Source organism: Podarcis liolepis, assembly GCF_965112155.1.
Source record: "Podarcis liolepis genome assembly, chromosome: 5".
NCBI lineage: Eukaryota > Metazoa > Chordata > Lepidosauria > Squamata > Lacertidae > Podarcis > Podarcis liolepis.
The window spans coordinates 40,431,317-40,449,197 of record NC_139556.1 but is presented as its reverse complement, the minus strand read 5'-3'; the positions used below and the strand labels follow the sequence as shown (position 1 = coordinate 40,449,197).

Genomic DNA, 17,881 nt, shown 5'->3' with positions numbered 1-17,881 from the left:
TCCCCAGACTTTGAGCGCTAGCAATTAGATGGTTCAGGAGCAGTCTGTGACACCAGAGCTCAGCACATGCTTAGCTCTCAATGTTGAAAGCCGTAGAAGTGCTTCACTTTGGCTAGATTGTGCCCATATACGTTTGCCGTGTGCTTTAGTATTTATGTTTCTAATATGCTCATTTGATTGCACAGGGATATTTTTGAAGCAGATAATTGCAGCCCAATTCCCGTCTCAAATGAAGAAGAGTACAAAATTGTCATTAGCAAATTTCCCTTTCAAGACCCGGAACTTGATAAGGTAAGAAAACACACACTGTGCAAAAGCACCTGGGGAGGCGTTCTGATGTTCCTCCAAACCAAGTGCACTCGCTCTTTCCTCTCTTCTAGAAGAGGAGGCTTCTTCCAGTTAGTGGCAAACCATTGTAATTTTGTCTGAATGCGGCAAACTGGTTTGCTCAAATCCTAGTTTGCCTGCGAGCTAGGATCAATTTTCAATATGTGTCTGGTGTATATGCACAATTTTGTTTTTGAAGTGTATGTATTTCCATCCTGGGACTTTGTTGTGAAGTATAGATACATAAAATAAATAATAAATATTATTGTCTCAGTGCAGACGTAACCATTAATTAGGGATTAATTAGGGATTAAGGCGAGGACAATGGGATTGTGTGCCTGGGCCCTTCCTCTCAGCTCATCTTCTTTTGTGTGTAGATTTCCTATTACTACCCAATCCTCTTTTTCAGTCCTTAGGTGTTCTGGGCATTAAGAGAGCAGTACACACTTGTAGAGTCCTGTAAAAGGAGAAATAACCTGATGAATTAGTGTGTTGTTGTTTTTTTTGTTTTAAAAAAGCAAAACTTAACATACTTATAGCCTCCCTCGCCTTTTAAAATTCAATTTATACAGCTAGGAATGTATGGCCGTATTTGTGGTCCCAACTTGGAGAGATCTGAATACTCTAGCATATTTTTATATGATGAATTGTGTTGTCAGTCTCTTGCGGCCTTGCCCATCAGATGTTAGGAATGGCATGCCTCTCCCTATGCAGAGAGAGGGGAAACTTTTATGACCATAGAGATATCACAGCCAAATACAGCATAGCACAGGCACCCCCAACCTTCGGCCCTCCAGATGTTTTGGACTACAATTCCCATAATCCCTGACCACTGGTCCTGTTAGCTAGGGATCATGGGAGTTGTAGGCCAAAACATCTGGAGGGCCACAAGTTGGGGATGCCTAGCTTAGCATATGATATTACAGTCCTTTTCTCCAACCTGCTTAGCTTTAGCCACTTTGAAATGCAGCGTAACATGACACATATGTGTTTTGTTTCCGCAGCAGGGTTTTCCAAAGAAACTTCCAATGTCTCAGTCAGTGCCTCAGATTTATATCCAGGTCAAAGAATTCATTTATGCAAGCCTTAAGTTTTCAGAGTCACTTCATCGCAGGTAAGCATTTACAAAAGCTGTGTGTGTGTGTGTGTGTGTGTGTGTGTGTGTGTGTAAAAGACACGTAGGACCTATATATATATACAAGAAGAAAGGGTTGGAACTCAGAACACAAAGTGTGCTATCTAAAGGTCCCAGGTTCAATTGTATCCCAGGTAGGCGATGCTGAGCTAGATGGAGCAATTGCGAATATGGTAAGATGCAGTACAACAATGCATGTATGAAGATGGCTGCGTTACCAGATAAGGAATCTGCAAGTTGCATCAAAATCAAACAGCTGGCAGTCTTCTTGCAACTAGGGAGCATGTGGGATCATTGCTAGTGTTGCAGCCTGGTTATGAACATATAGAGGTGCTGAAATGTATTAACTAGTATCTGATCAGGTAGCTGTACACAGAACTTCTGTTTCTGACTTTATACTTATTTTGGCTATGCTCTTCAGAAAAAAAAGGCAAATACAAAGTATACATTCAAAGCTATGTAATTAACAGGAAATGAAAATATTATCTTAAAAGAGTTCAAAATAAAACATTACGAAGGAGGTCAACCAGAGAATGCACATTTAAAGCATTTAATGCAACTACAGAATGCAGATTTAATGCTGCCAAGTTAACAAAAAAATATCTTGAACATTTCAAAAGAAAACATTACTAAATGAAGTCAATAAAAATAAGTATAGAACATATCTGCTGCTGTTGCTGCCAATCCCGCTAGTAGAGGTTCACGGCAGGGAGGCGGCTGCAGAAGCCAGACTTGATGACCTGGGTCTGTGCCACGAAACAGCCAGGGTGGACTATGATATGGAAATATGGCTAGCACCAGGCATGTTTTTCTAAATCCTCATGGGATTTTCTGGAATTTGCTCTGTGGGCCATCTCATTGCCATCCCAATGTGGACTATAGGGAAAGTTTTTATGGGCCTGGGAATAGAGCCCTCCACTGTTAGACAGATTGAAACTTTAATGTTGGCTGGTCCCAAGGCAAACAGAGCGGTAGGTCAATGTGAACTGGGAAGCAAAATCCATTCCACATCAGTAGCAAAGTTAGTTTTGTGAAACCCATAGCATCGTATTCAACCATGTCAGTTCCAAAGTGACTAAGAAATGCCACAACGTACTCTCTTCTCTTATGGTAAAGGTAAAGGGACCCCTGACCATTAGGTCCAGTTGTGGCCGACTCTGGGGTTGCGGCACTCATCTCGTTTTATTGGCTGAGGGAGACGGCGTACAGCTTCCGGGTCATGTGGCCAGCATGACTAAGCCGCTTCTGGTGAACCAGAGCAGCACACGGAAATGCCGTTTACCTTCCCGCCTATTTATCTACTCTCACTTTGATGTGCTTTCGAACTGCTGGGTTGGCAGGAGCAGGGACCGAGCAACGGGAGCTCACCCCATCACAGGGATTCGAACCACCGACCCTCTGATCGGCAAGTCCTAGTCTCTGTGGTTTAACCCACAGCGCCACCCATGTCCCTTCTCTTATGGTAACCCTGAGTAATATACCATACCATGTTGGTTAAAAGCTGACCTACTTGGGGCACATAATGAGTCAGCCTCCACCTGGAAAAGTAGGGGTGTGGAGGGCAGAAGATCGTCCAATGCTATTCATGGAGACAGATACAATTTGGGAAAGTTGGGGCAAACCTGAGTAGCTTCTGTATGTCTCCTTGTTAGGGACCACCTTTATTCTCTCTCCCCCCTCCCCCATCCTTCAGCATTACATTTTACTTTAAGAACCATTCAAAATAGTAAGACATTCAGGTTCTAATAGATGGGAGAAATTCATTACAAAAATTCATTATAAAAAAAGGCTTCCATTTAAGCCAGTCTGAAAAATATTGCTTGGTTCTAACTGGATAAAATGTGCTGTTCCCTTTTGCTTTCAGAAATCTGGAAGCTATTTCCAGTTTGTCATCAAGCTTTGTGCACTGTTGACAACTGTAAATTGCTCTCCCTTCACACATACTGAACTAATAAATAAGACTTCTGGGTCCTCATCTCTAACCAGGAACTATTAAAATATGCAGATGATTACTCTTTTCCAATGATGCTATGAACATAGTTCAAGTTTTTCATAAATGCATATCTTAAAAGTTTGTTAAACTGTTAACAAAGCAGTTGCTTGACTGATGGCCTGTCCTCAATTGGAGCTGAACAGATTTCTACTTGGTTATCTGGGAAGGGAGAAAAAAGGCTGCACAATTATTTTAAAGTTTCATCAGTGGTTTAATCATTTGTTTTCAAACCATCTTAATTTTTTGCATTTCAGTTCAACAGAGATAGATGATATGCTTAGAAAATCGACAAATTTGCTGCTGACTCGAACTTTAAGCAGTTGTTTACAGAACCTCATAAAAAAGCCTCACATAGGTTTGACGGAGGTAAGTTTTGAAATGCATGCTTCAGTGTTCTGGGTGCTCTTGTGCATAGTTGTCTGATTCTTCAGACTTTCCCTAAGAGCCGTGCATGTCTGCCAAAGCTTCTCAACTAGAAGCTCCTGAAAGGGAACATGCCCACCAGTATAACTATTGGGTTCACTCAGGATAATGGTGGCACTTAACAAGCCCAGAAAGTTATCACTACCCTGCATGAATTGTGATGAATGATATAGGATGCATTGTCCTCTCCAAGAAATGGGAATTCTGTAGTTGGCACAATGTAGTGGCACCCACCCTGTGGAACGCCCTCTCACCAGATGTCAAAGAGAAGAACAACTACCAGACTTTTAGAAGACATCTGAAGGCAGCCCTGTTTAGGGAAGCTTTTAATGTTTAATAGACCACTGTATTTTAATATTTTGTTGGAAGCCACCCAGAGTGGCTGGGGAAACCCAGCCAGATGGGTGGGGTATAAATAATAAATTATTAGTAGTAGTAGTAGTAGATAATGTATTAGATAATCGTTAGTAGATAATAGTAGGTTCTCTGAAGGTGGAAATTTTGCTTCTTGTAGCAATCCATTTACAACCTTGTAGCTTTTGCTAATAAGCATTCTGAATAATCTCCTTTAAATTAGTTGTGTCTCTTCTGCTATAGTCGATTCAAGTTCGGTTGTGTATTGCAAATGTATTTTATCAGAATTTGTTCCTTTTCTGTGTTTTCTGTTGTTGTTAAAGCTGGTGCAAATTATCATAAACACAACGCATTTGGAACAAGCTTGTAAATACCTTGAGGACTTTATAACCAACATTACAAATATTTCACAAGAAACTCTCCATACTGCAAGACTCTATGGTCTATCGACGTTTAAGGTATGCAAAGAGTTACCATCTTTTGGTTAACATTTTTAAATACACAGGTCCCAACCAGGGAAGACAATTATTCCTTTCTGGGTATAGCTTGGTTTAGTTCTCTGTTTTGGGAGGCAGGTTATGAATGTAACAGCCAGGAATGTGTAACTCCACCAAAAATATTATGCAACACTACTGTGGCTTTAGTTCATTATTATTGTGGGGCAGATGTCATTGTTTTTCGATGTTTGTCTTAATTTAAATTGGGATAATCTCATTAAAGTTAATCCATGATGAACTGTGTGCCATATAGGTCTTGATGGGGTCGTATTGGGAAGGAGGCAAAACTGGAACATGTTTGTGCCCAATATTGTCAAAGCTACACCTACATATTTCTCAAACTTGATCATACATGTTGGTAGTTATCTCAGATTGTTTTTAATTAGCAAAAGCATGCCATTGTTTCCCAAGGAAACACACGTGAAAGAAGGTTTTAATCAGGTTGCCTGGCTAGAATTATTGCACTGGCATCGCATGCCTTCCATACATCATTGTGGTCCTTTAGATTTGCCCTCTTCTCTGGAAGTTTGAAAGCCACAAACAAACTTCTTCTGCCATTGGGGCTTGGAATAAGAAGCAGTTTCTCATTCCTTGTATGCTAAGGTTACCAGATTTTTTTTCAATGAATCCGGGGACACTTTTAAACTTCGGTAGGAATGACAGGATTTTGTCAGGGGACTGATTTGTAAATCCGCGAAACGGATTTCCCCAGGAAACGGGGACGTCTGGTATCCTTATTGTATGCACAGTGATTAGCATCGAGTTTTACTCAGAGCAAATCTACCATATTGGCCTGAATATAAGCTGCACCCGAATATAAGCCACCCCTTTAAAATTGGAGGGGGGGAAAGAAAAAATACCCGAATATAAGCTGCTCCCTTCCTCGCTGATCCTGGCTGCATACTGGGTGGCGGGGGGAGTCGTGCTGCGTTACCGGTGGCTTTTCCCCTTCCTCGCTCTGTCCCTTCCTGGCAGTGGCGTAGCGTGGGTTGTCAGCATCCGGGGCAAGGCAAGTAATTTGCGCCCCCTAACCCGTGGATTTGCGCCCCCTAACCCTAACCCCCAGATGTTGCACCCGGTGCGGCCGGCCCCCCCTGCACCCCCACGCTATGCCACTGCTTCCTGGCCTTGGGGGAGAGGACGGGGGACTACGCATGGGGCAGGTGCCGCTTTGCCGTGCTCCTGCCGCTGTTTGCCCTCTGCTCCTGGCTGCATACTGTAAGTTCGTGAATATAAGCCGCACTTTAACTTTTTATAGTCGGAATTTGGGGAAAAAGTGAGGCTTATATTCAGGCCAATACGGTATTGAAACTAATGTGCCTAACTTAGTCAAGTTCATTAATTTCCGTGGGTATACTCTGTGCATAACTAAGTTCAGCTGGTCTTCAGCTGGTGGGTCGGGACTCACTGGTAAGTCTTGGCCTAATCCAGCGTGGGGAATAGCAGGAGCACTACCACCATGCAAATACATGGGGACAGATTAAGAAACTGGCATCCAAATGCATATTGGTCTTAAAAGTGTGTCCTGGATCTGGAAAGGTTGAAGATTCTTGACTTAGTTGAATACCACCTCATGTCTCTAAGTCAGTACAGGCGAGTTTCTATATAACTTATACCCTAGCACCCTGGCAGATTTCTGGTTGAATCTCTCTCTCTCTCTCTCTCTCTCTCTCTCTCTCTCTCTCTCTCAATCTCTCTTGTGTGTGTGTGTGTGTGTGAGAGAGAGAGAGAGAGAGCGTGCACTTTCCCCTTCCTTGTCTGCAAGACAGTGAACATTATCCATTTGCCAGAGAATGAGGTAAAGATACTTTGTACAGGCTATTCATATTTTACACCTGAGCAAAAACAATGCGATTTGGAGCCAAAATAAAATGGCAGGAATATCTGACTGACGAATATTTTAGAGATTGCAAATCAGGACTTATTAGAGCTACAGGCAGCTCTGTTGTGTGCTGCAAAAGGCTCTCAATGTTTGACACATATTACTCTCAAATAAGTATATACAAGATGCCTTGTGCTAATGTAAAGGAATGTTCGATCCCCCCCCACCATTGAATAGCCATTCTAACCCCCAGTTCCAGCCCCATTTCACATACTGTCTTTCAAACTCTTCAGCTACAAATTTAGTTTGGTAGGTAGAGTGAGGAGCTGTTGTTTTGAGAAACCTGGTTCAAACACCCTTTGGGCTTATGGGATGTTTTATGGATTATTCAATCCTAGATATGGTATTTCCCAGAGGCAAAAAATATTTGTTAAATAAATAAATGTTAAATAAATAAAATATGTGGAGTGGTAATGTAAAGCGTAGCATAGGTTCAAAGTTTAGTCCTATAAATTTGTTGCATTTTGTAAAATAAGTAATGAACACACAAAAACAGGCATTGCTTGGTTCCATGACAGCTATATCTTCCATTTCAAATAATTGCCTTATTGTGTATACACCCAAATGCGACAGGATTTCACAGACCAACAAACTAAACAGGATTATTCCTACTGAGGCTAGTTCTGTTTTCAGTACTTTTAATTTTGTAACTAAATCTTAAAATAAACCTATCAAATTCCAATGTTAATCTCTGTTGTCAAGGTTAACGGAGGACATAAGCAGGATAAAGGCATGCTCAAAGGAATTAATACCATGCTCCTGAATTTTCAGCCTTGGGAACACTTAATTTGAGGAGTTGCACTGTTATGAATTTTATAACCAGGGCAAATGGCAAAGATGACGTTTTCCATGGGTGCATGATCTTCCTACAGGATTTGCTGCATTGTAGCTTTGATCCCATGGGTTGGTTCTGTTGAAATATGGAACCACATTTTATGAACTTCCAAACAGAATCTTATTTTCATATATATAACAGAATCATAGAACTGCAGAGTTGGAAGGGACTTCAAGGACCATCTAGTCTAACCCCCTGCAACTAGAGCATCATACATGACAGACAGCCATCCAGCCTTTGCTTAGCAGGGCACTGGAGAAATCCTCAGAATCCTACTGGTTGCTGTAGCTGCTTAATACAAATATTTATTATAACTGTTTCTTACTGGGAATCTGCCACGCATAAAAATAGTGGCTGTCTCTGCAGCTCTGTGTCTCATCCACCCCCAAATAGAAAAGGATACACATGGCAAACTTCCTTTGGGCCACCAGGGAATCTAGCACTGGACTCAACATTCCTAGACCTGGGCCTGGAATTAGAGTGGTGGCAGGTGCAGGGCAGAATTGGTAAAATTGTACCTGCTGAAAGGAAGCAGGCACTGCCTTCTTCTCTTCAGATGATGCAAGGAGCTGTCAGGCGAGACTGCTTTCAATAAGCTAATGGACTCTTCTATGATCGTTGAGAAAAGGTTTGTTCATGGATGGAGGGGTTACCCCTTTGCGGCTGAAAAGATTTCAGAGCTATTCTTCCCTCCCATGGATCCTGTTTTTTGGGGTTTGATGCAGAGAGAAGGTAGACGAAAGAGAAGAGAGTCTTTGGCTCTCCCTTCCCATCCTCCTGACAGTCATCAGTTTTCACTCTTTTGCTCAGACAAATTCATTATGTTTTCCCCTGTGCCATGTTTAATGTTGACGTTAGGACTAGGAAGCTCAACAGGTCATAGGAACAGGGCACATGTTACTGCAGCACTGGTGGGCGGTAAGGAAATTTTACCATCAAGAAAGATGCGTTAGGTATAAAAAGGTTGACTACCACGGTCTAGAAGTTGGTTGAGTGGAACTCTGGAACCCAAAGACAGTTTTAGTGAAAGTTTTAATGGATATTCCATGTGAAACCAGTAGTAGCAACAGCTGTTTTTTGTTCCTGTGTCAGATAAAAATGTCTGCCCCCCTTGTTATTATGTTCTGTGAGAGTTCACAGTTTGCCGCCTATGTGTATGCTGCATCTTGTGTATACTCAAGAAAGGAATGTACTAGCCTGTCTTCTGTGCTTTGGCTTAACCTTTTCTTTCTTTCTATTTTCACTCTGGGATTAAGTAGAAGTATTAATGAAGGGCCTCTATATCAAGCTATATGCACATTATCTAATTGTCTGTGGGACCATGCTGTGACTGTCATTTGCTGTATCTAAGCTCCTGGAACAAAACAAAACAAAAATCCAAAATTAATTGCAAACAAAGCCCAGCCAGGTTATAAAGGCATACCCCTTTGTAGATTCTTCCCCCCACCTCCTGCTCTCTATATTACTAAAAACGTATTATTTTTACCCCAGAGAATCACACCAATGCATACGCTTCACTTGTGATGGAAAATCCTTTTTTTATTAATCCTTGTGTACCTTCTTATGGAAAGCTGAATACATCTCATCAGCCTAGCTATCCTGCCGTTTGGCATGCTCTGCTCTTGTTAACTTCAACTCCTGGAGGCAAATTGTATCAGTCTTAATATGTTTTTTTAAAAAATAACTTGGATTTCTCTCTTGGCATTCTGTTTTTTTTTTATATGATACACCTTATGCAAAATAGTGTTCTGTGACTTCTTACAGCAGAAGGTTCGTAGATTTCAAATTTATTGGTTTCCAGTGTCTTTTTTTAAAAGAATTATTAGTGACGTGTCTAGATGCTCTACATAAATAACTATTTAGATTTAGTCTAAAATACATCCTTACCAATAACAATATACAGTTGTGTATTATTTGCAGTTTATCATTCCAAAACATTAAAAACGTGAAACAATTACCGTCCTCTCACAAAGTTTGTCAGTTTAATCAAATTAAACATAAGGAGAGCCCTGCTGGATTAGGCCGCCCAAAGGCAGCATCCTATTCCCGCAGTAGCTATCCAGATGCCCAGGGGAAATCGGACTGCAAAAGCACTTTCCTCACAAGCCATGTGTTTGTTTGGGCCCTGGGTGTGAGAGCCAAGGTGCATGCGCAGAGTCATTGCTGAGAGCAAGCAGGCTGAGAGGGGAAGGGTGTCAGAAGAAAAAACCAAAACCAGTCTCTCTATATTAGTAATATGTATTAATGTTACATTTATATATGAAACTGTAATAGGTATGAGTTACTCGTGTGTAAACTGGTGCCTTTCTCGGTTAATTTGCCTTGTTAAACCTTTCTGACTGCACAGCCCCTTCTCATGGTGGCTGCCTCAGTCACGGGCAGAATCCGTCAGTGGGCGTTTCTTGAACCTCTTCCAACATAAAAGTTGTTTGACACCCAGTCTCCTCCTCCTCTCACTGCGCGGGAGTCTTCTGCGCAGGGAAGGCGTGGGTAGCGGAGGACCTGGGCTCTCCTCACTGATGTCCAGTGAAGAGTCCTGGAGCCCTCTCTCCACTTCCCTCGTCTGCCTCCCTTTATCCCTGGTGTTGCGCTGATTGGCTTCCCCCTCTACTGAGCTGTTTCTCCCCATGCTGCTGGGTCCTTCGCCAGCATCATCTGGGAGCCTCCCCTTCGCCTCTCGCTCCGATGTCAGTTCCCTGACAGAAACGATGGCACGTTTTTGTAACGTTTGTTCCTTGAGTTGCCTGTTTTATTTTTCTCTTCACAGCAGAGGGATAGCATGTTTCTATGCTGTGAACAGAAAAATAAAACAGTGGTTTAGACATGGACTCCATAGATAGATAGGTCTGGATTACAATAGCAATGATTGCCCCCCTCCTCACTTCTTGACCCACATTTGCTACATTTGAAGAAACTATCTCTAGGATACTAAAACTTCAGCATACTTCTGTTGTTCCCCACTCCCCAGGATGCGAGACATGCTGCTGAAGGAGAAATTTATACCAAACTTAACCAAAAGATTGATGAGTTCATCCAGCTTGCTGACTATGATTGGACAATGAGTGAGCCAGATGGGAGAGCCAGTGGCTATTTAATGGATCTTATTAATTTCTTGAGGAGCACCTTTCAGGTTTTCACTCACTTGCCTGTAAGTATACAAATTGCAAGTAATTGCAAGTTTTATTTGTAATACAGTCTAAGGGTGCGAATGACACACATGGTGGAAGAAACAACAGTCCTGGGACCTGTATCAAACTTGCTTCGATCACAGATAGACCCAGTTCAGAAATGGGCTGAACTCTTGAAAAAAGAGTTCAGCATTGCAGGATTGGGTCTTGCTTAGTCTCAGGATTATGCATTCCCCACCTTCTCTGGTCTGACCACTGGAGAGTACCAGAAGTTTCTGCTTTCTATTTGCAATTAGTCATAATTAAGCACATAAGTGCAAACCCAAGGCTTGTTGTGGTTTGTTTTCATCTTAGCAGGGCCACTGTGATATTCTAAGCAGAAATTGGTCCACTCCCTCCTTTCCCTTTCTAGAATTAACCATGCTGTAGTGTTTCATCTGCATTGGAGCTAACCAGAATTTGTTTTATCCGGAATTAGCAAATGAGATTCCAGTCCTGCCTTCTTCTTCTTTTTCTCTCTTTTTTTTTCTTTTAAAGAGCCCTGGCTAATGTTAATCATGGTGCCAGTGCCAACATTATTCTATGCCACAGCTAACAATGAAACTGCAACCTTGCCGTATTTCATTTGAATCCACAACAGTGGTGAAATAAAGCTTGGTTCTTGCTTTCTTCTTTTAAAGAAATTCATTTTTAAATGCACCGTAAACCAATGCTTATTCACATATAATTGCTAGAAGATAAGAGAACCAATAATAATTCCTTACATCATTGGGGGGAAACACTGCATATTATGAAAATTCTCATTCCAGAAGTTCATAAACATTGACTGCTTTTCTATAAATCTGTCGATTTGAGGTTTATAATAACTTGCTGTGAGATGAGTTGTTTTGTTTATAAAAATATTAATCTGCTGCTCCCTCATATAAAGTATCAAGGTGGTGTCCAACGGTATTTACATATAAAATAAACTATAGGATAGCATAAAACCAGCAAAATATCCCATATTGTGAATGGTTTTGCAGGTGAAATAGCTACTGCACAATTAAGTTCTTTTAAAAATGGATGTTTGCACACAATAATGTTTTCTACATTTTGTTCTTCCATTGCCTACCTTGCTACAACAGGAAAGTGTTTAGTGTTTACAGAGCTTTTGGGAAACATGGTGTAAAACGACTGTAACACCACAACACAGGTTTTACATAGAAGATTTTAAACTTTTCCCCTGAATCTTTTATTTTGTTTTGTTTTTTAAATTGTACCCAGACTAGATTTTTTTTTAAAGTTTTAAACTGTGCTGAAAACCACTTTGAGTTTCTTCCCCCTAAAATATAAGAAGTATGTAAACTGTTGTTATCAAGTCAAATATTCCTTTGCTTCAAGTATGTGGTCATTGTCTATTTTATGTTCTAGTTGTTATTTTGGCTGCTTATTAATTGGCTGGTTATATTTATGAAAATAAATATAAGTTAACCTGCTCGAGTTTGACTTAAATTTTATTTCATTGAAGGCAATGGACTCCTTATATTATAGGAGTGCTTCAAGAATAAAAATTATGTCTGGTCTCTGCGATCCATCCCGTCCCGTACAACTTGTTTTCTTGTTTTGTGTGAGAGTGTTTTACACTATATCTAGACGGTAATGAATCAAAGAAGTTAAGCTGGAAAACTTCTGAGAGTCATTCGAAATCTATAATTCTGTGCTATGCTCTGGCACAGTGCAAACACGTTAGATTTCCTCAGTGGCTTGTGTTTGGCTGCATTGGCAAGTGACAGAGACTAGACTTGATACATTTAACCAATGTGATTCACCATGGCCATGTTTGTACTAAGAGTTTCCCACAAGTTGGCTTTCTCCAGATGTTTACTGACACATATTCAACCATGGCTAGCCTGCAGATGTTGTGCAATGGAAGAGAAGTCAGTATGTCAAATATCAGGTTGTAGCTGAATGCACTTTAGTAGGGATTGAGAGCAACAAGGGCAGTTGAGAAGGAGGAGATGGATGCTGGACAGTTCCTTCTAAGAATTATTTGGCAGGCCTTGCCTGGATCTTCACATGCAGCAAGATTATAGACAGTCATTTTACATCACATTGCTGATGAATCTTTCCTGTGTTAAGAAAGCTAGCTCATGAGGATTCACAGTTCTGTTCCAGGCCTTTGCCTGCTGTGCTGATTTTCAATTTGCAGGGAGTTTCCAGATGTATTCTGGACTGGCATACCATGCTGAAGGTATGAAGGAGGGTTGCCTTCTTGAAAAGATGGGGGTAGCAAGACTTGGTTCCAAGAGAAGCAGGATTTCAATTCATGGAAAGGCTTGGCTGACTAGATCAATGAGAAGCCTTAGGTGAAGGTCTTGACATTTGGTTGGTAAGTAAAGGAAATTTTACTTACAACATCATTCATATACTGCCCAATGAACAATGTCTTCGGGTGGCTAACAACAGAAGTTTGAATCCATGAAAACAGGGAGAGCTCTAAAAATCATACAGTGAGAAATCAACTGCATTAGGAAACCAAATAAATGGGCACCTATAGCAGGAAAACATACATTAGTGCTCCAGAGCGCAAAAAGAAAGATCTTAAAATGCCTGTAAAAACAAAAAGGCCTTCATCTGGCACTGAAAAGACTTAGGTGCTGGGTGAGTTTTACATCTGAAGCAGCTGTGTGTGTACAGAGGGGTGGGGGCAAATCTATATCTCTTGAGAAGTTTTTGTTTGGGAGTTGATGGGGGTGGGGTGAAGTTTCCTTTAGAAAAAATCTTCTCCCCGCCCCGCCAAAAATCAAGCAAACAAAAACACCCTCCTGCAGAGATGCTGATAGAAGCCAAGTTTGTAGACAGCATCCATGCCATGCTCTGCACTTCCCAGGTAGTTGCAGGTAGGGGGAAAGCTTCTTTTATTGCTGAGAGACGGAGTGACCATATGATGTTGCTCTAGCTGAATCAGATAATTGGTCCATCTAGTCCACCTGTGACTGTCCACAACTCTCCAGAGTCTGCAAGTGCCCATTGCCTCCTAATCTGGAAAGTGGGATTCGTAGGTTGTTATCAATGGGGTTATCAGAGAAATAAAGATGGCTTTGTCTTAGTGCAGGAGTGGCCAAACTTTGTTGGTCCAATAGGCTCCAGTTGGTAGCTTCTCGGTGTGTCTGATTTATGCTAAAAGCAGCCTGGGTTTGCATTTAATGCCAATTTTAAACAGCTGTGAATGTAAGCTGCTCTTGTGAAGGAACAATTTGGGAGTATTATCTAAGATTCCCAATTGTTCCTTTACTGTCCGGCACCCGACGTCATATGCCGTCAGGTGAGTGACAGGTAGGCTTGGCATGGGGGAAATGGACTTGCAGGCCAAACTGAGAGGCCCGGCAGGCCTAATTTAGCCCATGGGGTGGACATTCCCCACTTATTCAGTAGGGAAATGTATCTTAAACTATTAAATACTATGTTCATTGAAACTTGAAGCAAGTGTGTTTCTAGGATCAGACTGTAAGTTCCTAGGCCACATGGCTGTAGGGGAAATCTCCCCATATATATGCCACTTCTGTAGGGTTGTAGTAGTTATGAGTTTGTAGCGTCTGTAGTGAACAAAATATATTATGCAGCCATGTTCTTTGACTTGTGCCTGGCTACATCTTTACTATAGAACACAACCAGAAGCATAACCATGAAGTGACCTGACATGGTCTCATTGGACAACAGATTCCGGAGGAGTCTTTCTCCAGCATTTCTATAATATCATTTTTCAAGCAAGTGTCACTTATTTACTTTTGACTTCAGGGATGAAAACATCTAAAACAGACACTAATGTAGAGGCAGCAATGTAAGGTGTGTGTGTTTTACATATGCCTGTGAAAGCCTTTTAGTCATAAGTGTGTAGCTTGGTCAGTTTCTTAATATCTTAGCACCTTTTCGTGTACAATGAATAGATTTGATCCAGTTTAGCTAGTCTGTGGATGGAAATGCTCCTTCCATATATGGAAGGTACTGAGATCCAGTAGAGTAGAGTAGGAGCCACTGACTTTTCTGGAAACTGGAGAAACTGTGGTTGGCACTACACACAGATCCACTGCAATGAAGTACACATCAACTTAATTCTTCTTTTGAGGCTAATTTTGATCAAGGGAGTGGATTCCATGCACACCAGGAGAGGCTTCTCTGGGCACATGAGTGCCTGGAGTGGAGATTTCCTGCCTAAGGAAGCTAGGCAGGTGATCTTTCCTGACCCCTCCTTCCCATTGCTGCTCCCTATTCCATCTCTCACACTGCTCTGGAGGCTGCAAAGGAAAGGAAGACTAGGTGAAGTTTGTCTCCCGATCTTCTTCCTCCAGAATGAGTGGAACACTACTGAGCACAACTCTGACTCCAGCCTCATAGCGTTTAACTATAAAGTACATCTGCAGCCCACAATAAAGCTATCTTGACTTTACTATGAGATCTCTGCACAATTATCCTTATTGCTTGTAGCTACTGTGGTGTCATCTGGTTGCTAGATATGTTTCTTTAGCTTCGTTTCCCTAAAAGTGTCTTTGTATTATATTTGTCTGTGTTGCCACTTGATAGCAACAGCATTGTTTTGTTTTTTTTAGGGCAGGGTTTTGTTTTTTTGTATTTGTACTGAAAACAAGACTTTTTACATTTCTGATCCATTTAACGGATGGATGTATTTATTTTTAAACACTGTCTGTTACTATTCCTTACATATATTTTTAGGAAAGTAGCAAAATAACAGATTGATGATGGCTGCGATGTAACATTTCCCCCATGTGTGAGCTGAAAGCACTTCTCCATTCACACAGACAAGGGTTGATGCTTCCTTCTGTCAGTGGCTTCTCATGACTCAAGGGATGCTGCTCTGGAGAAGCACTGATCTTGGAGAACAACATTTTGCCGGGGCGAGGGGTGTTACAGGGATCTGCTGCTGCTATAAAGGGGCATCCCAGAAGCCCCAGTACACAGTAGTAGACCATCTGCAGAGATTTGGATTAATCCAAGGAGTTTTGAAATTATATGTTCCCAAAGCTCTTCAAATAGCACTTGAAACGAAAACTACCCAGCCTGTCTGCCGGAAAATACTGCTTATGCAGGATATTTTATTTCTCTGGCTTCTAGCACGGTGCTGTGTATTAATTCATTACACTTTCAGAATATCACTTAAAAATTGTGTCTATTTGGCTCTTACAGCTGCAAACAGAAGACTAATTTGGCTGAACCATGGCAGATCAATCTCGAATAATAATTTTGAGCCATTCCCATCTTCAGGAAAGAAAGCCTATTGGCAGACATTACTTATTTTCTCAAGAGCCCTCCCCTACCCTCTCTGACTGCTACCAAATGCAATTTAATGTTGACAGTGCATTTTTATTTTTTGTTTTGTTTTGATTGCCTTACTGGTTTCCTTCTCAGAATAACAACAATGACCATGCAGCTATGTCGGTAAGTAGATGCAAGCTGAAGAAAAAGCATGCACATGGAAAACTTAAACTATGAACTGCCTGCAGGCTTATTGCTTCAATTCTGAGTGACTTTATTTAAAACCCCTCTATTTATACCGATCTGACTCTATACTAAATTGTGTAGCTGCATGCAGAATCCAAGTTGAAGACTAACCTTGGTTTTTGGACATCAAGGCAGAAGGAACCTTTTAAAGCCTCATAGAAACATGATAGGGCATGTGTTGCATCTGAAATGAGATCATTCAAAGGAGACCATAAGACCTCTTGGATGGGAGGTCAGGTGTCAGAATGCAGCAATGGGGATGTGCATACGAAATAAGGTTAAAATGGCTAGATAGTGGCTGAGAATAAAGAGCTGGTGAAAGTTTTAGACAGTCTCTTTCAAAAACATACTTTTTGAAGTGAGGAGAATGTCTGCACCCAAATGTATTTCTTAAAAGATGATGGATTGCTTTAAAAGATTCATGCCCCAATTATTTTCAGGTCACCGACTCATTTTGAGTAGTTTACTTTGGTCCAACATAAATATTTGCATTATAATGAATAACTGCTACTTTCAGATTTGCTAGCGATTGGAAAGCTTCCTCCTTTATTATTTTTTAAAAAGGCTGATGGAGAATTGTGTTCTACTCATTTACCCACAGGACACTTTCCCCACTTTATAAAGATTTTGCATCAACACTTCGGTAGAAAAAGTATGCAACAAACGAGATATGATGATCATGTTAGTCCCACGCATGTTGTGCTATAAGCATAAATAGTTGCAAGGGATCAACTCATTCCACGTCCCCCTCCACTGTGACTTCTGACTTTCTGAAGACAAATTTAGAGGAAGATAAAAATGCTTAAAGATATTGTTGCAGATAATGCCGGGGTAAAAAACTCATGAAAGTATTGATAACATGAAAGGTAATTCTGGCTGACAGTCACGATGGCAGCCATAAGGAAATCTGATGTCCTAAGTGCAAAGCAGTCCCCCAAATGGCTACCATATGGCAGCCATGCCTTCTCCAGTTATCTCTAGATAACACAATATTTCATTTGCTGGTCAGGGCTGCTTCATGCATGAAAACTATAACATGAGCAGATCCCAGTTATACATCATAAAGCTTCACTTGTCTGAAGCATACATATGTATTTTATTTCAATGCATATTCACCATTAAAGCATGTTGCAAAGCTGCATTTGGTTGTCTCTCTATAAAACAGCATATTGGTATGTGGAGTATAGTTTGAAACCTTATATCCATCTCAGCGGAATATTTATCCTTCAGTCACGTATTGATAATTCTTACCATTCATGATCTTCAATCTAGTTGAAAAAGTGTGCCTCTAAGTCGTTGCTTCTGTTGTTTGATTCAAATTTTATTCAGTTGTTCATGCAAATCTGTTCCACCCTACTCTCTGCCCCTGTTCTAATTTCTGTACATTTAAAACATGTAGAAAGAATGCAGTGTGTGTCCTAACTTGCTTAGAGAGGACAACTGGAAAAATGCCCTCTGACACTAATGTATTTCCTGGATATTGAGACCCCTCTCTAAAACAGCAGATAGAGGCACTGAAGGGATGGATGTTTTCCAGTGACGTAGTCATGTTAGTCTGTTGCAATGAAAACGAGTCTTCTTTTACCTTATAGACTACAGAAAGGCGTTCTAGCATAAGCTGTCATGAACTACAGTCCCCATGATTACATGCAACAGGATTAATGTATGGAAGAAGTCCAGGCTTACTTACAACCACCTTCCAGCTGTACTGGTGATAGTTATGAACATAGGGAATTGCTTTGTACAGCATCAAGCCACTGGTCTACCTAGCTCAGAACTACATTGACTTGCAGTGGCTCTACAGGGTTTCA

The 17,881-nt window shown here is 41.0% G+C and overlaps 1 protein-coding gene across 19 annotated transcripts in view; it reads left to right on the top strand.

The window, feature by feature from the left end:
* EXOC6 (exocyst complex component 6) overlaps positions 1–17,881 on the top strand; it is a 93,621-nt gene that overhangs the window by 35,574 nt on the left and 40,166 nt on the right. For 7 of the 19 annotated variants that reach the window (XM_083505864.1, XM_083505856.1, XM_083505862.1 and 4 more), the window contains exons 14-19: positions 186–291; positions 1,332–1,441; positions 3,710–3,821; positions 4,556–4,690; positions 10,415–10,594; positions 15,978–16,007. In XM_083505864.1, the coding sequence (XP_083361990.1) occupies positions 186–291; positions 1,332–1,441; positions 3,710–3,821; positions 4,556–4,690; positions 10,415–10,594; positions 15,978–16,007 (673 nt within the window). The remainder of the gene's footprint in view (positions 1–185; positions 292–1,331; positions 1,442–3,709; positions 3,822–4,555; positions 4,691–10,414; positions 10,595–15,977; positions 16,008–17,881) is intronic. The other 12 variants (XM_083505869.1, XM_083505854.1, XM_083505858.1 and 9 more) reach the window with 3 other exon arrangements.